The 24,066-nt window shown below is 41.7% G+C and overlaps 4 protein-coding genes across 7 annotated transcripts; 3 read left to right on the plus strand and 1 right to left on the minus strand.

The window, feature by feature from the left end:
- Positions 1 to 98: 98 nt before the first annotated feature.
- Positions 99 to 6,715, minus strand: LOC115557550 (vascular cell adhesion protein 1). Of its 3 annotated transcripts, XM_030375430.1 has the most exons (6): positions 6,497 to 6,707; positions 6,026 to 6,301; positions 3,489 to 3,818; positions 2,751 to 3,005; positions 353 to 436; positions 99 to 307 (listed from the first exon to the last, which is right to left on the minus strand). In XM_030375430.1, the coding sequence occupies exons 1-6, from the start codon at positions 6,582 to 6,584 to the stop codon at positions 273 to 275; spliced, it is 1,068 nt and encodes a 355-aa protein (XP_030231290.1). In that variant the 5' UTR covers positions 6,585 to 6,707; the 3' UTR covers positions 99 to 272. The 3 variants fall into 3 exon arrangements, with proteins under 3 accessions (XP_030231290.1, XP_030231293.1, XP_030231291.1); XM_030375433.1 differs by lacking the exon at positions 6,026 to 6,301 and having other exon boundaries at positions 6,497 to 6,715; XM_030375431.1 differs by having other exon boundaries at positions 100 to 436; positions 6,497 to 6,705.
- Positions 6,716 to 9,747: 3,032 nt separating this feature from the next.
- LOC115557325 (N-acetyltransferase family 8 member 7) lies at positions 9,748 to 11,554 on the plus strand. Its single transcript, XM_030375062.1, has 2 exons — positions 9,748 to 10,053; positions 10,512 to 11,554. The coding sequence occupies exon 2, from the start codon at positions 10,514 to 10,516 to the stop codon at positions 11,177 to 11,179; it is 666 nt and encodes a 221-aa protein (XP_030230922.1). The 5' UTR covers positions 9,748 to 10,053; positions 10,512 to 10,513; the 3' UTR covers positions 11,180 to 11,554.
- A 116-nt stretch (positions 11,555 to 11,670) lies between these two features.
- LOC115557323 (N-acetyltransferase family 8 member 7) lies at positions 11,671 to 16,843 on the plus strand. 2 transcript variants are annotated; one of them, XM_030375061.1, is made up of 3 exons: positions 11,671 to 12,791; positions 13,305 to 13,903; positions 16,784 to 16,843. In XM_030375061.1, the coding sequence occupies exons 2-3, from the start codon at positions 13,307 to 13,309 to the stop codon at positions 16,826 to 16,828; spliced, it is 642 nt and encodes a 213-aa protein (XP_030230921.1). In that variant the 5' UTR covers positions 11,671 to 12,791; positions 13,305 to 13,306; the 3' UTR covers positions 16,829 to 16,843. The 2 variants fall into 2 exon arrangements, with proteins under 2 accessions (XP_030230921.1, XP_030230920.1); XM_030375060.1 differs by lacking the exon at positions 16,784 to 16,843 and having other exon boundaries at positions 11,671 to 12,134; positions 12,661 to 12,791; positions 13,305 to 14,187.
- Positions 16,844 to 18,854: 2,011 nt separating this feature from the next.
- LOC115557326 (N-acetyltransferase family 8 member 3-like) lies at positions 18,855 to 22,529 on the plus strand. The gene is made up of 3 exons (XM_030375063.1): positions 18,855 to 19,045; positions 19,643 to 19,671; positions 21,193 to 22,529. The coding sequence occupies exons 2-3, from the start codon at positions 19,645 to 19,647 to the stop codon at positions 21,829 to 21,831; spliced, it is 666 nt and encodes a 221-aa protein (XP_030230923.1). The 5' UTR covers positions 18,855 to 19,045; positions 19,643 to 19,644; the 3' UTR covers positions 21,832 to 22,529.
- Positions 22,530 to 24,066: the final 1,537 nt, after the last annotated feature.

The raw sequence follows: 24,066 nt of genomic DNA on the forward strand, positions 1-24,066 counted from the left end.
GTTTGCGGTTTCAGTCGGTTTCAGGCGTCCACACGAAACCAAAACGAAACCGGATAGATTTGAAACCACCTCCGAGGGTGGTTTCAGAAGTTTGCGGTTTCGGTCAGCGGATTCGCCGGCTTCGTGTGGACGGAAGGCCGAACCGTACAAGACCTTTGCGGTTTTGCCATGAAATCGGCTTTGTGTGGACGGGGCCTGAGTATGATATACCAACTCAGATGGGAGGATCAACAGTACATTCTTCATTTCATTCCAGGAACGGCAGTTGGCAGCTATTGGGCCACAACCAAAAGCTCATTGCCTCTTAGGAAATACTTCCAAGGTTGGAATCAGTACCGTCCCACCATGGTTTTTTTGGAGTAGACAAACCCACCAACGACCAAGCCGATGACCAACAACAGCACTGACACGCCTACGGTGATATGAAACCAGCAAACTAAAGAAAGAAAGAGAGAAAGACAGACAGACAAATGGTCAGAAAGGAGAATCATGAAAAAGAACTATCAAAGGTTCATAATTCTCTGAGCCGACTTATGAACTTTACATACAGTATAAACAAAGAACCTTAAGCAGGCCTACATACCTCATTCAGTTTTTGTGTGCAACTTAGAGATAAGGATGCGGACAACGTTACCAGTAAGGGTAATTTCAGTTGAGATATTTTGAATACCTTTCGGTATCACACACGTGTTTGTGTGAATACACACACTGTAACGCAAGTGTTTCTTGTCGGTTCTTTGACGTGTCTTGTATTTCCACAACGAGACTGTTGTGGGGGTTATCTGAGCCATGGTTAAGAAGGAATTGGGGGAAAGGAACTTTGGCTTTGACTCGCTGAAGTACATGAACTGCGACATGCCGCCGGTTGCAGCGAGGCACCATCGCCCGGCAGCGGGCAGCCGGCAGCAGGCAGCGCGCGGTTCAGACGACTTCAGGTTGATGTGAAAGTGGAAGAACCAGAGACGTCGCAGAACCCGACAAAGTCGTTTGTGATTCATAATATCGTCTGGAGGCGCACACAGCTTTTGGCCGTGATAATATGTATTATATGATATAGATATCTATGTATTATATGATATTATTTAGATATAGAGCTCCAGGACTGTAACGCAAGTGTTGTACACTTCCTTGTTATTTGGATAACCGTTCGGCTTTTGGTGTTATGGCGCATAACACATCGGACTCTCGTCTCTGGTATTTCTACAACAAGACTCGTATTGGGGGTTATCTCAGCCAAGGTTGAGAATGAATTGGGGGGAAGGAACTTTGGCTTTGACTCCCTCAAGAACATGAACCACGACATGGAGGAGAAAGGGATTGTTGGCGGTGAATGTCTCCCGCTTGAGCCCCGCGGAGGTGCCTAAGCACTGCCCGGCAACGATCCCTTTCTCCTCCTTGTCGCGGTTCAGTCTACTTCACATTGATGTGGACGTTGAAGAACCAGGAACGTCGGAGAACCCAACGCGGTCGTTTGAGATTCATAATATCGGCTCACACAGCTTTTGGCTGTGATAACATATATTAGATGATATAGATATCTATGTAGGCTATATGATAATATTTAGATATAGAGCTCCAGGAATCCCGTGTGTTCTAGAATATTTACAGAACACGGCTAAAGGCTGTGTGCGCCTCGCCATTGCGATACATCCACTGTAAACAGAGCGCATGGTACCGTGGCTGCAAGCTGCTCAGGGCCACACCCCCACCCTCCTCCTTGACCCGCCTCGCTCCTCCTCATTTGCATTATAGCTACAGACACCAAAAAAGCGCATTTGGGGGAAGCTCAATGTGCGACTGGTTCGGAGTGGCTGTAACTCTGCACCACGGCTGAATTTCGGGAAAGTCTTTGAATACTGTGTTAGTTGCCCACTAATACCTATATTAAAGAATACATAAAATAGCATGTCATGGGACCTTTAAAATGCGCGAATCATGGGTAGGGTAGCTCCAGGCCACTTTGCAACAACATCCAGTATGTTAAAATTTGCATCAAAAACAACCTGCATGTTCATGGAATGCACTTTCTTCCTATTGACGAACACGTCCTAGTCATTTGATGGCGCGATTATTTTTATGTGCGTCCCGTCAATAACACCGACCACACCGGGCATACCTGCAATTGCCATGAAGTTGGCTTTGATCCTGTGTAATTGTTGAATGTCCAAAGGGAACCGGATAAACTGTTGGATTATATGTGGTCTAGAGAGCGCGTTGATAGTTTGGTTTATGGCACGGCTGACTGATGGTTGCGATATTCCTAAATCGTCGGCATTGCAAAGTTGCATTTTCCCTGTTGCTAAATAACGTAGTGTTGCCAAACATTTTATTTCGGGACTAATCGGATTGTTCCTGTTAGTCGGGGATGTTATTACAACCCGCACTAACTCAACAACAAGTTTAATACCCTCACGATTTAGCCTATATCTCTTCATTAACTCACTGTCTTCCATTGTCTCCAAAACATTTCGTCTCGCAGCCATTTTACGATCCTTTGTGAATAGGTCTTACTGAGTTAGGAGTCCTCTTGAGGACTTTTAAGCTCTCCTAGACTTAGGTGCTACTTTTAGGCCTAAAATACTTTGTGAATTGCTCTTAGTGAAAAAAGTTAGTAGTCCTAAATTTAAGAGTGACACGTCCATTATTTTTAGGAGTTACTCCTAAATTCGCCAGTTAGGACCTACTTTTAGCCCTAAGATCCTTTGTGAATACGGCCCCAGAAGCAGATAGGTTAAACACATTGAACACACCATGGACATCCACGTTGAACGTCACAGTTGTGCTTCCCTGGCTGTTGCGGGCGGCACAAACGTACAGGCCCTCGTGTTCAAAACCAGCCGACTGCACAGAGAAATCACTGCCGTTGCCGACTGTGGTGTTGTCAGGACCGGTCCAACTGTAGGCTGGACTGGGGTTGGAATGGGCTGTGCAGTTCAACTTGAAAGGTTCCCCTACTGCGATGGAAATAGGATCTGGCGAAGACCCATGCCCCTTCTTAGGTTTGACTGATGAGAAAACGGGGGGGAAGTTAAAAAAAAGCTCAACATTTGAAGATAAACACACTGATTCTTCTCAGGCATGTCATGTGCTTATATTCAAATTGCAGAAGTCATGAAGTTATAGTTTTGACACGGACCACCGGGCCACTCTACATTTACATTTACATTTAGGGCATTTAGCAGACGCTTTTATCCAAAGCGACTTACAATAAGTACATTTGTCATAAGAAGTGCATCAATATTTCGCTGTCGGTACAGAAAGGATGTTTATAGAACCAAGTGCAAGTACCACAATCGCTAGGTCAATCAATTCCCCGTGTTACAGCCATGATAGCAGCTACTACAGTTGCTACACAGTTAAGTACTACAATACAATGCAATGCAATACAATACAATACAATACAATACAATACAATACAGTGTACAATGGTGGCCAGAAGGGGGAGGGTGGCTATGCAGAGTCGAGGTGGACTCTGCACAGAAACTCACAGTACACAGTTGTTGTTAGGCGTTCTGACATCGTTACAGGAGGTGGACCTTGTTGTCCCAGGTTCAGCTTGGCTTCACACCAGTACTGGACACCATCATCCCCTCTGCTGGAGTTGAGGCTGAAGCTGGTGAACGTCTCTGTCACCGTTGTATTCCCAGAGGTCCTGTTGGGCTGTACCGAGTCCAGGATGGTGTCTCCTTTGTAGAAGGTCACGGTGAGGTTCTGGATAGGAGCAACGTTCTGGACACGGCACTGGAGGTTGTACTGATGTCCTTCAAGCAGTGGGCCAGTGTGTTTTACAAAGCTGATGGATACGTTGTCAGGAGGTTCTGAAAACACAAACACTAAAGTGAGCTCCAGCACGCTGCACTTCACCTACTGGTGTTATGAGCCAACTGGTTTCCGAGCTATCTGGAAAATTCCACAAACTTACAACCCATATTTTGTATGTTTCATCTCATCGTTTCATCTCAGAGTATCGCATTATAGTAACGTACAACCCTAGTGATGATCTAAATGCATGTCTCATAACTGACCTAAAAATAATGCACCGACTTGGATTCGATCACGCCCTATGATACACAACTATATTTATAAGGTAGATAAGGTAGTTGGTGAACCGTTGGATTACCAAAACCACCGTGGCATACTGAACGAAACCGGTATCTGGTATAGGGCCCACAGATCAGAGTCTTTGTATAGTTAGGTAGTCAGTTTAGTTCAGGTCAGTGGCGAAGCTAGACCTTTTTTGGGTGGGCTCAAGCCCACCCAAAACTTGCCTTAGCCCACCCTATCATTTCGTCCTCAAATCTAATATTCTACCTTTTTTTTTACACAAGCAATGAGTGAATAGATGCTGTAATTAACAGGCACAAATGGGCTAGTGAAATCGAGTGCAACCTTCCTGCAGGAATTTCTAACCTCTGATTGTTGGGTGGGCGTCTCCTGTTTGACAAAACCAAAAAGGCAGCACGAGCAAACTTAACATAGTTTCTGCTGTTTTGTCAGAAAATCCACGATTTCCAGCTGTGTTATAACATGACCAGCTAATAATAATAATAATTTTAAAACCTTGACTTAATCTGTCAGATGACTATTAAATGACAGTTGACCACAAGGCGATTCTATCTATGCCTCCTCTTCAATTGCTTCATGTTTTAGTCGGCAGGGGCTTCTAAAGCTGCGTAGCATGATAAGCATGATAAGGTGCAAGGAGCAGAAAAAGTTGACATGGGTGCTAATTTTCAGTTGAATAAAAACGCTGGCATTATTTTATCAGCTGAGGGCGTATTCATTGCCATAACAATGTGAGCTAATCAACAAGTACAACATGCTCTAATACTATGAGACTCATGAAAACGCCCTCAGCTGAAAGATGAACATATATATATTTTTTTTAAAGGGAATAAGCTAATGAAGCTGACAAGGGACCAATGTTTACAGTTTAAAAATATTTTTAATTAAATGCAAACCCCAGTGAATCATATGCTCTTGTTTCTCTGTTTTGAGATTCACACAGACTTAGCATTCTTGTTTAAATGTTACAAATTGAGTTAATAAACTGAACTCGGAAATTGTTTTAAGTTGTCGCAGATGTTATCTCCGCTAATTGTATTAATCTAAATAACTAAATATTAGCAGGTTCTCAATAGTAGGCTATTTCAATTCAGGGAGGGCGCGACAAAATATCTGTCTCCTAGGGTGGGAATGACAGAAAATAATTGAGAGCCACTGGTCTAGAACATGTTGTACTTGTTGATTAGCTCACGTTGTTATGGCAATGAAAACGCCCACAGCTGATAAAATAATGCCAGCGGTTTTGTGTTAACTGAAAATTAGCACCCTTTTTTTTTTGCATCAGGACAAGATTTTTTTGCATCAGAAGTTTTATAAAAATGTATGGGTCCCTGAAAGTGAGACAACGTAGTTTATTGCTCCCGAAATAGTGGTATGTTTCTCATATTATTAATCTCGTACATGTTGTACCAATGTGTTTCAGTAACTGTGTAAATAAAAAAAAGGGGGAAATATGGTCATTTTTGAGGGAAGCTTACATAAAGGAAATTTAATATACCTCAAATTTGTTATTACAGTTCACATCCATTGATTATTCCTTCATCCAAATAGTATTTTTTCCTTTCATCACTTTGGTGATTCAGAACTGCATTATTTAACTGACACTGCCGGCTTTTGGCTTAGACATACAACAGCATAGTAACTAATAAAATAAAGGTTGTGGAATCACAAAATCTTGGACAGGACTTTATATACTTCATATACCCCTGTGGCTTCCTGGGGTTGAGCCCCCCCAAAAGTCAGAACCTAGAATCGCCCCTGGTTCAGGTCATTCATTATCAAAACGGTGAACTAAGAGGACATGGGCTTCCTCTCGAGAGACAACTTCTACATCTATGACCTTTGTTATTTTTCTAAAATCCGCTATCATTTTTCAATAACATGTCGACCGCCATAACAATTTGAATTGCGACCAGCCTTACTTGTGAGAGATCCCCTCCAGCATGGTGATATAACTTACTGTATAAGGTGACAGCTTGAACAGTGCAACAGTTTGTATTGTTCAACTCGTAGCACATGGGCCTCATGTCCCATTCTGTGGCGTTGTCCACATTCCACCGTGATATCGTCTTGTTGATTCCGTTAATCGAGTTAATAAGCCTTTCAAATGATCCCGTGGGGATCTCCCATTTAGTCTCTTTACAAGAGCCTTTTACACAACTCCAACAGTCGGCATATAATGTAGATCCGTACTGCACAACTATTCGGGAGGGAGTGATCACAATAGGACATCCACCTGTGTGAATAGGCGAAAGAAAGTAAAAGATGTCATTCTTCCAGAACAGATTTGTTTTTGTTCTGTAACCTAATTGTCTAAATGAACTTCCACGATGTGTAGTAGATCATTAAAATGTAACTCAAGTTGACGTGCGATGAATTAAAAGAACAACCATGGGCACCGTTAGCCCTTATTCATAACAATCTGGCTCACCTTTAGGCATACAATCGTTGCTCCCATGAGCCACTTCCAACATGCACACGACGAGATAGAAACTCAGACGAAGTGCCAACATATCCATCTTCTTTTGATTATAAATTCATAGGAGTCGACGACGACCACCGTCCGCTCGTCGTGATCTAGATCAGAAGTGAAAGGCAATATGTGATGTGTGAACGCCCGTGGATTTCCCGCCCCGTCAACACATCCACTTCTCTGAGCGGAAAGGAGTTGAGAGAACCGAGAGTGATCTCGACATATTCCACACAGAAAGTGTCAAAGAAATTAAAGATTTATTTGCGAAGATAATGATTAATATATATATATATATATATATATATATCGCTCTTGCGATTTTGCTTTTCCTTTTAAAGGAGCCGCGCTTTTTGCCTGCATGCTCGTAGTTGAGGCCAGCGCTGCTGATGCCGATAAGCAGAGCCGGAAAGTAACGGAGTAGGCCTACATTTACTTGAGTACAGTAGGCCTACGTAAGTACAATTTTGAGGGATCTGTAGGGCCTACTTTACTCGAGTATCATTTTTGGGGAGTACTCATGACTTTACTCAAGTAAATTTGAGAGGAAAATATTGTACTCTTTACTCTGCTACATTTCTATCCATAACCGTGAGTACCCGTTACTTCTTCTAAAAAAAATAAAATAAAAGGAGAAAAGAAAAATCTCGCAAACCCTCAATTTGTTGTTTCCCTCTCAAACGTGATTGGATTGTGCAGGTGCCACTGATTAGGACAGCCTTCAGCCTATCAGCAATCACCTTCGCCTTCCGCCAAAGTCAACTCCATGGTCAGATATGATGAGAGACGATTGTTGATTTGATTGATGAAAAAACTGAGAAACTCATACAACATACATACAATTGTTAGCTGAATTTTCTTTTCTGATACTACATATTTAAGTAAGCTGAGCAATTGTTGTAGGCTATATGCTCTTGTTATACTGTATAGGCTATACTATTGTGCTATTGCCTTGTGGGCAAGTGAGAAATGTTCAATAAAGCAACATGGTAAAAATATGAAAATGACTTGATTTTACTTTCAATTCCTTTTACATTCTCTAAGGTATTAACATTTTTCATAACTCCATGTAGGACGTTTCTTTACATAAATGTAAGCACTGTGGCAGTAGTAATGCAATATTTCGAAAATGTACTCTTGTATTCTTGATACTCAAGTACTTTTAAAAACAAGTACTTCAGTACTTTTACTTAAATAAACATCTGACTGCAGTACTTTTACCTACTTGAGTAAAATTTAGCAAGGGGTATCTGTACTTTTACTCAAGTCACACAAGACACAAAAACACAAGATAGTCGTTTGGTCAATAGAAAAAGAATAATAAGCATAAATATATGAAACACTGAATAACTAATTAATGGAGCGATTGCTTATATGCTAGATTATAGCTTAGTTGATCGCTATCGTGTGTGTGTGTGTGTGTGTGTGTGTGTGTGTGTGTGTGTGTGTGTGTGTGTGTGTGTGTGTGTGTGTGTGTGCGTGCGTGTGTGTGTGTGTGTGTGTGTGCGCGCGCGTGTTTGTAGTATTGTTTATTATGGAAAATATCCGCTCAACGGGAGCATTTGTGCCAGGCAGACACACGGCAAACTGACGAATTAGAAATAGATTTTTGTGCAGTATCTCCCTGCGTCTGAAATGCGCGCACATCTCCACCCACCGCTCGTCCGCTGGTTTCCATCAGCATTCCACTGTGCGACCATCCCTGTTGCGTAATGCGGATTGCGCATGCCCTCAATCATACATTATTGAAATCATATGCTGGATGCTTTATTCTTTATCTATGTGTTTTTTAGTTAATGATCGGGCTATAATAAGACCATGTTGGCTATGCAATCGCGGGCAATTACGTTGCCCAGGCCCGTCGCTATGGGCGGGCCATAGGGGGCCGGGCCCGCCCCCCACATGCTTGTGCCCCCCACTTGAGGCACAGATCTAAAAAAAAAAAAGAACATTTATTTTATATAATATTATTTATATTATTAACGCTCCGTTCACTTGTATGGGCCCTTCACAACTCCGGCGGTGAATTATATTTGATAAATCACCGTTTCCAACTGTTATTAGCGTCATCCGTTTTATTGTTGTTTTTTTTATCTTTATTTGTTTTGTTTTTTTAGCACTTTGGTCAACTGTTGTTTTTTAAATGTGCTTTACAAATAAATTTACATTTACATGAGACTATCACAAAGACAAACGGGAACGCTATAAGTGCTACGAGACAGGAAAATAAGTTACAAGTGCAACTCGGAAGGCTGGCGTCCGAGGCATCTGGAACACACAATAACAATACTGGGCTTGGTAAGTGGATGAAACCCATTGGCTCCCAAACAATTATTAACATTGCAACATCTGCACCACCAACTTGTCACAAGAATCCCGACTTCGGCTCTGTTGCTGTTTTCTTATGTTTTGTTTTGGCAGGGCCAGATCAGTTTTGAGGCACCATTATTCGCATTTTGAAGAAATGTTAAAGTTTAGAACTAATGTCATGCAATAGAGCGTAGAGCAGTGTGGTTCCAGGAGTAGAAATCCCATTCATTTTCCCCATAGAGATTTTGATTAAAAGCCATAGTGTCGTAACCATCCAAGTTATACTTACCACGAGCCGTTTATTGTGAAACAATGGTATATGCTCCTGTAGAAGCCACAAGGTAAAGAAGGGAGCTTTTAGTTGTTTGAAAAACGCGATGTCGTTTGAAACCACAACACTCCATCATCCTAAGTAAGTAATCATACATCATACTAAGTGTAACATGACGTCTTTGATTGGTCGAGCTCCCTGTTACCATGGAAACGTTTACCCGAATGTCAAGTCTAAGCCTAACCCTTTCATTAATGTTGTATTATTGTAAATATTGTTTAATAGTGTATTGTCTTACATTCCTATTACATATTATTATTACGTCCCTGCTGCTTGCAGTAAAACTAAAGAAATATGTACATTTGCAAAAGGCATGTGACACACCAAAACATGTTTTAGGCTAAGGCTACAGATCATGAACCGATGAGATCATTAGTGAAAACATCATGTCTCTTTTAAAGACAACTCCTGTTAATCACCCATAAAGCAATTAGGCCCTATATGAGTGTAAATATATGTTTTCTTTACAAAGTATTTTGAACATTTGACAAATTATTATTAAATAATAGTGTAAGAAAATCGTGTTTCAACCAAAAACATTCGCTCAAAGTGGCAAATGGGAGTGGCTTATTTGGCGGGGGGTAGGGGGGTATAAGCCATGAATTAATTCTCGACAAAAACTGAATATACGTCGTTGTTATTCATTAATAGGTCTACGTTTACTGTACGCCCCGATGTTTGGATACAGGTTATTTTGTTCTGCACTTTGAACAACGGCCACCGAAGTTAGTACGCTAGAATAGATCATGTGACCGCTCCGTGATTCTCAGGGCTGTTGGTTTATATTTGTAAAAGGGTTTTGCATTCGGCAGAAAACCACTCCGTTATCCCATGAAGTTTAGTTCTTGCACATAGTGGAATTTCAGACTATTTAAAAGTGAGTAATGCCTTTTGTTTTAATTTGCAGGGAAATAATGCTATTTGTTCGAATGATCATTGGCCTGCATACATTTTGTTCCGGGTCACGCAACAAAAGTAGAGCTTGTATTTGTATCAATTGTAGGCCTGTTAGACCTAGTACCAATATGTCCATGCCTAGTACGCGATCGACTAGCATTGAGCCACTGCTAGGATGTTAATGAATTCCTTAAATGCAAATTCACGACAGAAACTCAAACCCAATCAATGTTTTGTTACACGAATGTATTCTAACCTACTTTGTTCATGTATTTAACTGAAGCATTATTATATGCGTCATTCATACATTGAATTGGACTTATGTAACACACATAAAAGATAACCAAAGAGCCTAATTGGGCATTGGAATATTTAAAGGGGTCCATACCATAATTTCTCACAAATCTGATTTATTTTTAATTTCCTTCCCAAACGTAGACATGCAGTTGCGAATTCGTAACTACCAGGACCCTGACAAGGAGACGGTCAGGTCCCTGTTTTCCCAAGGCATACAGGAACACATCGGGCCAAGTTTTAAGAATGCTATGAGCAGCCCGCTCTACCTGTGCTTCTCCCTGGGTCTGGGCGTCACTGGCTACCTCCTGGCCTCTGGTTTAGGAGCCCTTGTGCTTGTGTCTGGCTGGGCGGGCCTAGTCTACTACTGCTGCCACAAGTTGTATGCTGACTATGTCAGGGGCAGGCTGCAGGCGGACATGCAGGACATACAGGCGAGCTACATGGCCCAGCCAGACGACTGCTTCTGGGTGGCAGAGACTGTTGCCACAGGGAAGGTGGTGGGTATGGTGGCTGTGGTGGCCAAGAAGAACGGTGCAGAGAGGTACGGCGAATTGTTCAGAATGATTATATCGTCTGCGACACGCCGGACGGGCCTTGGATCCAGAATGACTCAGGCAGTCCTGGACTTCTGCAAGCAGCGTGGGATGTCCAAGGTTATTTTGGAGACCTCCTCCACTCAAACGGCTGCCATTGCCCTGTACCAGAAATTGGGGTTTAAACATGTCCGCTCATATACTAAAACACATGTCGCTAATTGGATGATGAAGATAACTAGAGTTACTATTGTAGTCATGGAAAAATCTATATAGAACTGGGAAATATAAAACGCTGATCGTGTTAAATATCACTCCATATAATTTTAGACAATCATTTTATACATTTTAATATATGGTCCCTTCTCATAAACATAACACTTGTGTATGCATTAAGTGTAATATGTTTAAGTGTAATATGTTTGTATTGTCAAGTGTCAAGCGTTTATGAGCACTTCTGATGACAATATAAAAATAGTATTTTTGAACACTCCCACAAAGCTAAATGTAATCGATTAATGTAATGAAATCGTCTAACATAAAGTTATGATATAATAATATATTATGTTACAAAGCTTATTTGATTACATGTTATTTGCTCATTTATGAGTTACATTTTGTTATAATAAAGAATATACTTATATTTACTGATATACTGATTGTTTGTGATGAATTAAACACACAAAGGGAGAGAGAGGAAGTAAGAGGATGGTAGCGGGGGTCAGCCGTGTAGCCGTGTTGTTGCTTCTTGTCTCTGGGGTCTATTTGGGAGGAAACTGCCCCCTGATTGGTATCACCCTCCTTCACTCATCATGTGAACATAGGATTACACTTATCATGGTTGTGGTATATTCTACAACAGAAGATGTTGAATTAATCTGAAAAGCACTCCCATAAGGAGTGCTGACCTAAGATTATTTAAACCGGTGTGAATGATTTTCAGAGTGCCTTTTTTAACAAACATAAAACATTGCATTTTCATTTCTATAACTTATCAAATGAGAACAATATGTTCTTTTGATTGTAACAGGTAGGACTACTAGTGCAATGGATGGCCTAAATTCAACAGTGAACGCAACATAATCCGATGACCAGTGCCCTCGGCACACCATTGCCCCCCGTCCATCTTCCGTCCAGCTGTGGGGCTTGTCAAGGCTTTTAGTCCAGTGTTTTCCTGGTTCCCAACTAAATGTCTGACACAAGGCCTTTAAAGTTAGAAGAGTCCGCTGTTGTGAGTAATATTACACTTACAAATTACTATAAAGGAACTATAAGTAATATCTTGACAGCATCTTAGAAACCAGTGTGGGAAAAGGCAGAGTGAACTAAGGGCCCTGTTCAGAGGGAACAGTCATTTTCTCCCAAACAAGGAAAACAGAAATAATGATTATCGGCCATCCTCAATCCCAACAGCACTATTCAACAACATCTTGTTTAAAATCCTTGGCTTATTGATGTTTGAAGCACTGCTTGAAATTGAATAAAGAAAAGTTAATGTAGGCTGTAGTAAATAATCAGTCCATTACTTTTAATTTAGGGCTATCTCAAATGGCAGGACTCACGGGTCTACTCCTTTGTGCTAGTGTCGGTAAATCTCTCATTAGCCAAATGTTAGGCCCTCTGTGTATGTGAATATATATAGGGGAATGTTTCTCCTTCACTGAATAGAATTGGCTACTGCTTACGTTTTCTGCACTTTGAACCGAAGCATCTAGGGTTAGTTATTAACAAACTACTTGTTCATGTGATCATTACAGGATTCTCTACGACGTTGCTTTGTTGTGTGAAGTTAAAGAATCCTTCCTCTTTGAAAGTCATTGAGTCGAGGCCAACTTCTTGCATCAGGTTGGATGAATCTGATCAGTGCACATAATCGGACTACTTAAGGGTAAGTGACACCTTTTTTACTTTGCAGTGAAATCAAGCCATTCGTTTGAATGATCATTTGCCTGCACACATTTTGTTAATGTTAGAGAAACTAAAAAAGACCTTTGCACCATGGCGGTGCATGCCTTTCAGAGCCAATTGTGACGTATTAGAGCTACTACACATAGAATATTTATGCAACTGCTGACATGTTGATGTATTCTTTTGAAGAAAATTGGTGATATTCACCCAAACAAATAACGCAAGTCTATAGGCTACTACCCACTAATAATTAAAGTATCCCATTCCATATTTTGTTGTATAAGAATAATGTGTACTAGCCAACTTTTTTATTATAATGTCGTTGATCGTTGTTATTAATCTATTGCCTTTGAATAATTTAAGACATCCAATAAAAGTTTACCACTGGATTTAGGACAGATAACCACCTAATTGGACATTGTAATATTGAAATGGTTCCATACTGTAATTTCTCAACCATCTGACTTCTTTGTCCTTTCCTTCCCTCTCGTAGACATGGAGTTGACCATTCGTAGGTACCAGGACCCTGACAAGGAGACAGTCCTGTCCCTGTTTTCCCAAGGAATAGAGGAACACATCTGGCCATGTTTTACAAATGCTATGAGCAGTCCGCTCTACCTGTGCTTCTCCCTGGGTCTGGGCGTCACTGGCTACCTCCTGGCCTCTGGTTTAGGAGCCCTTGTGCTAGTTTCTGGCTGGGCGGGCCTAGTCTACTACTGCTGCCATAAGTTTTTTGCTGACTTTGTCAGAGACAGCCTCAAGACGGACATGCAGGACATAGCGGCGAGCTTCATGGCCCAGCCAGACGACTGCTTCTGGGTGGCAGAGACCGTTGCCACCGGGAAGGTTGTGGGTATGGTGGCTGTGGTGGCCAAGAAGAACGATGCAGAGAGGTACGGCGAATTGTTCAGAATGATTGTCTCGTCTGCGATGCGCCGGACGGGCCTTGGATCCAGAATGGTTCATACAGTCCTGGACTTCTGCAAGCAGCGTGGGATGTCCATGGTTACCCTGGGGACCACGTCTACACAAACGGCTGCCATTGCCCTGTACCGGAAAATGGGGTTTAAACATGTCCGCTCAGATTCTAAGGCACGCATCGCTAATTGGATGAGGAAGATAACAAGAGTTACTATTGTAGTCATGGAAAAATCTATATAGAACTGAGAAATATCCAACTCTGATCATGTTAAATATTGCTTTATGTCGTTACACATTAACATTTCATAAATCTGAATGTATGGTTCAGTCTCATGAACAAAACACTTGTGTATGCATATAGTGTCACAGGTTTGTATTGTCGTCAAGAGTGTAGTAAATGGTTTTATGAGTGGCACTTATGAAGACAATATTAAAATAGTTTTGTTTAAAATGAACACTCCCACAAAGCAAATTGTATTTGTCGTATAGATATTATGTGACAAAGCTTATCTGATGACATTGTATTTTATTTGCTCAATCATGAGAGAGAGAGGAGACCAACGAGAGAGAGAGGAAACAATAGAGGAACAAAGAGTAAGTTATCGTGGGTCGATCTTGTCGCTGGTTGGGGCAGGTTGTTGGGGAACCCTACCAATTGCATCATTGCTCTATGGTCTATTTGGGAGGAAACGTCACCCTGTCATCCTCCTTCACTCCTCATGTGAACATTGGATTACACTATTCATGGTTGTGGTATATTCTACAACAGAAGATAATTGAATTCATCTGAAAAGCACTCTATAAGGAGTGCTGACCTAAGATTATTTTAACCGGTATGATTGGTTTTCAGAGTGCTTTTTTCAACAGACATAAAACATTGCATTTTCATTTCTATAACTTATCAAATGAGAACAATACGTTGTTTTTGTTAATGTTTCCGCGAATATGCCTCGTCTTACGTGCACCTCTTCAAAATTGTAACACATAGGTCTACTAGTGCAATGGATGGCCTACGTTCAATAGTGAACACAACATAATCCGATGAACAGTGCCCTCAGGCACACCATTGACCCCGTCCATCTTCTCCAGGGACTGGTGGCCCTGTGTCTCTCCCAGGGGGCAGCTCTGCTTCAGGGAGAACGATTGGCCATCTCTTAGGCTCTCAGGTTTGGGGCTTGTCAAGGCCTTTAGTCAAGTGTTTATCTGACACGAGGCCTTTAAAGTTAGAAGAGTCGGCTGTTGTGAGTAATATGTAAAAGGAGGTGATCAGCAAAGTGGTACTAACTCATTCCAAGTGTTAAAAAACCCACACTTAAACACTTTGACAAAATATGAGGTTGAGGAGGACAACGGTTAGTAATTAACAAACTACTTGTTCTTGTTATCATGATGGGATTCTCTGGGACAGGGCTTTTGGTGCGTTCCAGAGCCCATCCAAAGAAATGGGATGTGGGACTTATCCTACCTGAACTGTACTAGCTCCTACTTGGTGAAGTGGGGGTAGGTCGATCACCCACCAGTTCGATAGTAGGAGGATCCACTTCGACGGTGGGATGTTCCACTTCGACAGTGCACTTTTCTTAGTTGGAAAGTCCCACGTCCCACTGGTTTGGATGGGCTCTGGAACGCACCATTAATCGGGGGAAAATAAAAAAGACAGTGGCTATTCGTACGGCTAATTATAAGGAGTTTTCTATTGTTACGGTTTTCTTTTGGACTAAATGGCGGAGGATGGTTTGTTTGTGGGTGCTACATTTTCTGCATTGAGTTGCAGAAGGCAGTGGAGGATTATCAAAGAAAACATAATGTGCAGTTCTACAAGAGGAGTTCACGTGGAATACAATCATTGAAGACACATTACCGTAGCAAAAGTAAATTGAACATTCCGACAGAGTTAAAGTATCCTGAAATCGATTATGCTTGTATCCATGGAGGACAGAAGTTTAAGTCATCTGCATCTCAAAGGCTTAATCAGAGGTGAGTTACATTAAGACAAGGTAGTGGCTGTGCTTACGGCGCGCCATAATAATAGCTAGTGGCTATGCTTACGGCGCGCCGTAAAAATACTGCATTAGTCTATTTTCACAGCAGTTTATGGTTAGGGTTAGGGTTAATTACTATAATTAATTACTATATTACCATGGCTATTTTTACGGGCTGTGCCGAGCAGACTGATAGGTCAAGTGCGGTCACGTGACAAGCTGCCGTACGAATAGAGTGGCGAAGTCACGTCCCTTCCCAGTGGCGTAACAAGGCAACGACGGGCCCGTATGCAGGATGTTCAAGGCGGGCCCCCCCCCCCCCGTTACGATTGTTGACGGGGGGGGGGGGGGGGGGGGGGGGGGGGGGGGAGCAATATATATATATTTTTTTTTTATTTTTTTTTGGGGCCCCTGATTGGCCCCGGGCCCGTACGCACCCGCATACCCTGCTTACCGATAGTTACGCCACTGCCCCTTCCGGTAGAGCTCATGGGACCTATGAGATCAAAAAATATGAATGGGTGTCAATGGAGAGAAAATAATTATTTTCTGGTCCCAGTCTTTATATGCCCTGGATTACACATATGTTGTTTGTGGATTTAAATGATAATTTTTCATGCAAAGAAAACTAAAAATTTTCGTGAAGAACTTTGATAATTTTAGGTTTTATGTGAGGCCGCTTTGTGTACTACAGCTCTTCGCTGCTCTCGACGCATATGATATACGTCACCACACCCATCCACATACAAGAACCTACCAGACATTTTGGAAAGCAACCGGTAATCATGCTTCACATGATTAGAGGTCCTTTTATGATGAATATACTGATATTTATTTGAATATGCACGGCGCAATAATATATATATTTGTCTTGGTAGACGACCGATTGCCTGCTAGTTTGTTAGCTCGACTTCACCACCTGTGAAGTTATCTCCAGGGGTAAATTGATTAAATAGCTACCTCTTTTGAATTGTCAACTGTCTATTGTATTAGAGTTCCTTTTATGATGCATATACTGACATTTATTTGTATATGCACAGCGTAATTATAGATATTTTTATCTTGGTAGACGACCGATTGCCTGCTGGTTTGTGAGCTCGACTTCACCATGTGAAGGTATCTACACCAACAATTACGAAGTTCAGTAGTGAATCTAACTTTTATTTAGTTAGTTATTTATGTTGGATTACTAGGATCATTTAGGTTGATTTAAGGACGGGTTTTATGATTTGATAGCTAGTAGAAATAACAGTGTATTTGTTTAATTATATCCTGGAAAGGGTGATGTTCAGCACATGAAGCCCTACAGATGCCGCCGCTTCAACAATGCTGATTATGATGGGCGGTGAATTTAACCTGTGTGGCTTTTTCGTTTTAACTTCTTGTTGACTGAATTGTTTCTCTTTCTTGGTGCCAAATTTATTCTTTTTTGTTTTACAAGAGCCCTCTCTGCTCTCCTTCTCATACATTTTTCCTTTTCTAGTTGCCTTATTTGGTCCTCCACAGTCGCCCCATCAGTCCCTGGCAGTCTGGTCCCTGGAGCAGCTGGCCCTGGATCACCTGCCCCTGGCAAAGTGGCCTCTTGATTGCTCTCTGTGTCTCCTGTCATGTCCTTTTCATCGCTCTTGAAATCCACCTCAATTTCTCCCTCAATCTCTGTAATAATTACAAGGTAATGTTGCTGGTATATGTATTTTGCCTTTGCATTTGCAACTACTGTCATCTCCAATGTAAGCCAATGTAAGAAAATTAATTAAAGCGAATCATTTCTGCAATGTGAATTAAATCATCTGCCACAATCAGAAACCAATAAAATGTATAAATGGATCTACCGGCAATTGTTAATTGGGTAGAAATGTGTCGATTATCTACATTGTGTGCAAATCCTCAGAGAATCCCTGACCTCTGGTTGTTTTTTAAACTGAATGTACAAATATGAATTATGTAATCTCATTAGGAGTGTAGTCTATCCTTGAATTACATGAAATGGGGAATATTGTTAGCTGCATGGATCATACCGAAGTTTAATTTGGTGAAATATGTGTGGTCCGTTGCACTTGGTTCTGGAGGCACCCTCACAGAAGGGGGTTTCCTCCTCTTCGGCTTAGGGCTATGAATGAAAACTGTTGGGACTGCATCGGGCCTCAGCTTCAACATCCCTTCTCTTTTTGTGCCAGTGAATTGGTCATCTTCAAAGTGTACCTTATAGGTAGGCTTGCAAGATCAATTTCCATTGCACTTCAAATAACATTGAAAAGTCATAATTCTCAACACTTAGAAATGAATTATTATGCCCTTTGAAATGCTATCAAGTGATTTGAACATTACTTACATTGCATAGTTTTTGACGGTTGCTGACCCCTGTCACTTATACGTTTTGACGGCTGACCATTGCCATCCATTTCTTCCTGTGCTCTTGGTCCTTGGGGAAGCCATACATGTGGTAACCCTTCTCGGACGATTGGAGCATCCAAACGCTGCACAGCCAACCATGGTATGACCATTGATCTAAACCGATTTTGAATTTGCTCAGGGCTATTATAAGTATTGTAATGGCATAAAGTATAGTATATTTTCAACGTTATATGTTAATGGTTTGCCCTAAGTATATTATAGTGTTCCCTGCTGTGTCCATTGTTGAATCTGTTCACACAATCACACTCACTTGTTCTTGTCACACTAATAGTTTGATAAAAAAAAAAAAAACGATTTCATTGATCCAAGCGTAATGAGTTATTCTTCAATATATTTGATACTTTGTGTGGCTCATATCGTAAAATGATCATGGTAAAACATCTTGATTACTTTGATTTCAACAGATGTATGGTAAAAGTTAAGGTTAAGCCAGTATGCTAACACGAACGTGAAGCTTTCCCTCAAACATAAAAACGTATCTAAGTAATACTTACAGATAGCTTTCAGTTGTCCCCCAACCACTCTGAATGTAAAACTGACATTTACAAATATGCAATAATGCCATAACAGTCAGACAAATACTTGTACGTGTTTTTTTCATTCATATTTACCATTCAATATTGAAATCTCTGCTGTCGTCCCATAGAAAAACATTGACTGCGCGGCGTGTTTGGAACTATTGAGGCTTACATGAACCACGTGACAACCACGTGACCACCCTGTCGGCGAGATCATAGCGTGTATCAACTCTCTCTCTCTATAGCTCTGGAATAGCCTAATTGCTATTCTTACGGTCGCCGTACGAATAGCCACCGCCATTAAAAAATCCCTCCTCCTTGAAAGTCTTTGGGTTGAGGTTAACTTCTTGCACAGGTTGGATGAATAAGATCAGTGCAGATAATCAGACTATTTAAGGGTAAGTGCCGTCTATTTTACCTTGCAGTGAAATCATGTTGTTGCTGGTAGTGCAACAAAAGTAGACCTTTGCATCATGGGTTGAATTGCCGTTCAGAGCCAACGACGCATTAGACCTAGTACGCATAAAACTCGAATGTACATGCAACTGGTGTCATGACATTCTCATGTATTATTGTAAAGCACATTTTAGGAATTTACGCAAACAAATAACCCACTCTATAGGCTACTACCCACTTAAAAGTCAGCCATATTTTTAGTTATAAAATAATAATGTGTTTTTGCCTACTTTGTTATTGTATTAACTCTAGTTATCTTCATCATCCAATTAGGCAAATGTGTCTTAGTATAAGAGCGGACAAGTTTAAACCCCATTTTCTGGTACAGGGCCACGCCGGCTGTTTGAGCAGTGGTGGTCACCAAGGTGTAGTAGTAGTTGATCGTAATCCTGCGCATATTATTATTGTATTCTTAATATGTTGCCTTTTACTGTAACACACAAAATAAAGATTACCATTGGGCATTGTAGTATTGAAATGGTTCCATACGGTCATAACTCACACATCTGACTTCTTTGTCATTTCCTTCCGAATCGTAGACATGCAGGTGACAATTCGTAGGTACCAGGCAGTGGTGGGCAGAGTAGCTAAAAATGTACTCAAGTAAAAGTACTGTTACTTTAAGATTATAATTACTCAAGTAGAAGTAAAAGTACTCGTAATAATTACTCAAGTAAGAGTAAAAAAGTATGCAGTGAAAAGACTACTCAAGTACTGAGTTGCTCCGATTTATTTTTTAAATAAACAGAGCAACACAAACGGTACAAAATAGACACCAACAAAATATAAAACAGCAATGTTCAAATAAAGATAATGTAAATAACATCCTTTTAAATAAAATAAATAAGGTCTTTAAAAATAAAATGTATAACCCTTGAACTAAAACAATAACAAATTAAATCTTTGCAAAATTAAATACATCAACCTTTAAATAAAATTAAAATAAATTCGGTTTATCCAAAATTAGATTAATTAAAACCAATACACGTATAACTGTTAACTAACATTATTAACAAAGTACATCCATGGAATCAGCCGTTCAAAACCAGTCTGCATGAATCGTATGACAACTGGATGGCAGGGGATGCGGACAAGGAATACACCGCAGGGGAAAACATGAGAGCCCCAGCTCGCCGCATAGTAGCCTGGGTGCTTTTAAGCATGGAATTCCCTGTGGCCCGTTAACGTTTCGGGGGGCGCCGGGTCAACGTCGCAACCAATTCGGTTTTGTCTAGAGGGGAGTAACTGAGCGCCCCCTCCCGAAGTGGCACAGCCCAGGTCGGCCTTGAACTGCGATTGGTCAGAAAGACGTTACAGCTAATGACAACATTGAACTCTCATGCAGGCTCGAACACACACACACACACACACACACACACACACACACACACACACACACACACACACACACACACACACACACACACACACACACACACACACACACACACACACACACACACACACACACACACACACACACAGTTTTTCACCCACTCCGTATCCAGCTTATTTTCCCAACTCTCCCGATTACCACTCTGCGTTGTGCGTGCGTGCCTGTGCAGGCGTTATTAAATTGCCTCTCGGCCGCTTGTACCCGCGATCTCGTCCTTTCGGCCATCACCCAACCCTCATGACCATAGGTGAGGATAGGAACGAAGATCGACCGGTAGATCGAGAGCTTTGCCTTGCGACTCAACTCTCTTTTCGTAACAACGGTGCGGTAAAGCGAACGCAATACCGCCCCCGCTGCTCCGATTCTCCGGCCAATCTCACGCTCCATAGTACCCTCACTCGCGAGCAAGACCCCGAGGTACTTGAACTCCTTCACTTGGGCTAAGGAATATTCACGTGATAGAAATAGATCTCGCATGTAATAAAAGAAAAGATCTAAAAAAACAAAGTAACGACCGTCACGTAGCCAAATGGAACGGCGTAAAAGTACCGTTCTTTCTTCAAATATTTACTCAAGTAAAAGTAAAAGTATGTTGCAATAAAACTACTCCTAAAATTATAATTTATCCAAAAAGTTACTCAAGTATTTGTAACGGAGTAAATGTAGCGTGTTCCTACCCACCTCTGGTACCAGGACCCTGACAAGGAGAAGGTCCTTTCTCTGTTCTCCCAAGGCGTGGAGGAACACATCTGGCCCTGTTTTAAAAGGGCTATGAGCAGCCCGCTCTACCTGTGCTTCTCCCTGTGTCTGGGCGTCACTGGCTACCTCCTGGCCTCTGGTTTAGGAGCCCTTGTGCTTGTTTCTGGCTGGACGGGCCTAGTCTACTACTGCTGCCACAAGTTGTTTACTGGCTATTTAAGAGACGGGCTCAAGAAGGACATGCAGGACATACCGGCGAGCTACATGGCCCAGCCAGACGACTGCTTCTGGGTGGCAGAAACTGTTGCCACCAGGAAGGTTGTGGGTATGGTGGCTGTGGTGGCCAAGAAGAACGGTGCTGAGAGGTACGGCGAATTGTTCAGAATGATCGTCTCCTCTGCGATACGCCGGTCGGGCCACGGATCCAGAATGGTCCAGACAGTCCTGGATTTCTGCAAGCAGCGTGGGATTTCAAAGGTTACCTTGGTGACCACCACTGCTCAAACAGCCGGCGTGGCCCTGTACCAGAAAATGGGGTTTAAACTTGTCCGCTCTTATACTAAGACACATTTGCCTAATTGGATGAGGAAGATAAGTAGAGTTATTATTTTAGTCATGGAAAAATCGATATAGAACTGAGAAATAGCAATCATCTTGTTAGACATTATCTAAAAAAATAATTTTAAGTTTGAGTGTAATGTTCAATCCAACAAACATTGAACTTTGTTCAATGTTTTGTTAATGTATAAAGGGAGTTTGTTAATGTATAAAGGGATTATAGTGTTGTGGGTAGGCTAAAGGTGTTTCTTAAGATACATTTGATAAAAAAGTGAAACCCTTATCATAACCCTCCAGAAAGTTGCAAAGTACGGACATTTGACCACCTACAATTAAACAACAGAATTTACTGGAATGATTTCCAATGAGTGTTGAGAATGTTGGTTAAATGGTTGGTTTCTCCTGGTAAGCTGGTAGACTGATCTTTCCAGCATGCATCTGGGTTGGCACTCCCATCACAATTGATTTGCTATGTCATTAAGTCCAATGGCAGATTGTGACAAAGCTTATCTGATGACATTGTATTTTATTTGCTCAATCATGAGTTACAGATTGTCACAGATTTTAAAACATAATGTAATGCTAATCATACTCACACATGTTGGTAATATATAGGCCATATTTTCTTGTTTTATTCTTCTCACTCTAGGGACTGAAAAACACAGCTCACAGGAAAGAGAGTAAGAGAAAGTAGGAGACAGTGTTTCTGGTTGGATATCTTCAAATTGGATTAAACATTTTCCACAAAGTCATTAAAATATTGAAATGATTCATCATTTATTTCAAGGGAATGGATCTCACAATTCACCGACATTCACTTTCCAAATTATGAAACAGAAGAACTCCATCTAGCCATACCAAAAGCATCTGTGGAGGAGCCTAATGCATTTCCTGCAGAATATGCGGTGAGTGCTGATGCAAAGTGAGGTTGAAAATGTTTTCATGAAGCCGCATAGTTTAAGACATGTTGAATGGCTTAAATCAAGTGAAAAGATTTGAACAGAGTTCAGAAGGCTAAATGGAGTAAACAATGTAAACATGGACACCATTTAAAAAAAATAAAAAAGTTTGAAACAAAGTGAGGAGTTAAACAAATAGCTAAAGTGATAACCAGTTTGAATAAATTGGAGTTAAAATACAGAATAGCTGATATTTTAAAGCTGATGAAGTTTGAAATGATTGATTATTGAGGCCCCATCCATAATCGCCCGATTTATAACAATAATTTTCCAAATCGATGAATAATTTTAGTGCCAGTGAAACAAGCAATACCGTAAACCCTTAAAGGTTGGGTATGGGATTTGCGAAACGCCAGCAGATTTTGAAAACACACAACTCAAATGGTCCTACCTCCTCTCCTTCAACGCTGACTCTGACTCCACCCATTCCAAGTACCTGGACGCGCAATCATGCACCAGCGCGAACACAGATGCGCGAGGAGCGAGCCAGGCTAGCGTAGGTTTTCTTTAAACAACATGGCAACATTAAAAAAACAACATGGGGATGGTGGCGTCTTGTCTGGCATGGAAATTGTCTTCTACCGACGATCCACCGACGACGCAATAGCCATCGCTCTCCACTCAGCGCTGTGTCACCTGGAGAAAGAGGGAAGCTACGTCAGGATGCTCTTCATTGATTTCAGCTCAGCTTTTAACACCATAATGCCAGACATTCTGATCCCCAAGTTAGCCAACCTGGGGCTCCCACCATCCACCTGCTCCTGGATTAAAGACTTTCTGGTCAACCGACCCCAGCAGGTGAAACTGGGTCCTCACCTCTCCTCCTCCCGGACTCTCAGCACTGGATATCTCCCAGGGCTGTGTGCTGAGCCCACTACTCTACTCCCTCTACACATCAGACTGCAGTCCCACCCACCCAGATAACATCTTTGTTAAATTTGCTGATGACACAACGGTGGTGGGCCTTATAACAGGGGGAAACGAGGCGGCCTACAGAGATGAGGTCCTGAAACTTGGTGAGTGGTGTGTTTCTAACAACTTGGCACTGAACATCGCCAAGACCAAGGAACTCATCCTGGACTTCCGACGGAACAGAGCCCCCCATGCCCCCCTGTACATCAACGGTGAAGGTGTGGAGCGAGTGCAGTCATTCAAATTCCTCGGAGTCCACATCTCTGCTGATCTCTCCTGGTCGGTCAACACCTCAGCGCTGGTCAAGAAGGCCCAGCAGCGGCTACACTTCCTGAGGGTGCTCAGGAGGGAGCATCTAAACGCACAGCTGCTGGTGACCTTCTACCGTTCCACCATCGAGAGCCTGCTGACCTACGCTGTGTCAGTGTGGCACTCCAGC

The sequence above is a fragment of the Gadus morhua genome, chromosome 13, assembly GCF_902167405.1.
Source record: "Gadus morhua chromosome 13, gadMor3.0, whole genome shotgun sequence".
In the NCBI taxonomy this organism is placed as follows: domain Eukaryota; kingdom Metazoa; phylum Chordata; class Actinopteri; order Gadiformes; family Gadidae; genus Gadus; species Gadus morhua.

Excerpts from the sequence above, each read along its gene's own strand:
- LOC115557323 (XM_030375060.1), top strand. The coding sequence starts at position 13,307 with ATGGAGTTGACCATTCGTAGGTACCAGGACCCTGACAAGGAGACAGTC.
- LOC115557325 (XM_030375062.1), top strand. The coding sequence starts at position 10,514 with ATGCAGTTGCGAATTCGTAACTACCAGGACCCTGACAAGGAGACGGTC.
- LOC115557550 (XM_030375430.1), bottom strand. The coding sequence starts at position 6,584 with ATGGATATGTTGGCACTTCGTCTGAGTTTCTATCTCGTCGTGTGCATG. Across the intron at positions 3,006-3,488 it reads CCTAACAACAACTGTGTACT|TCAAACCTAAGAAGGGGCAT; the intron begins GTGAGTTTCTGT and ends TTTTCTCATCAG. Across the intron at positions 437-2,750 it reads GTTCAACGTGGATGTCCATG|TTTGCTGGTTTCATATCACC; the intron begins GTGTGTTCAATG and ends TTCTTTCTTTAG.
- LOC115557326 (XM_030375063.1), top strand. The coding sequence starts at position 19,645 with ATGCAGGTGACAATTCGTAGGTACCAG. Across the intron at positions 19,672-21,192 it reads TGACAATTCGTAGGTACCAG|GACCCTGACAAGGAGAAGGT; the intron begins GCAGTGGTGGGC and ends CTCTGGTACCAG.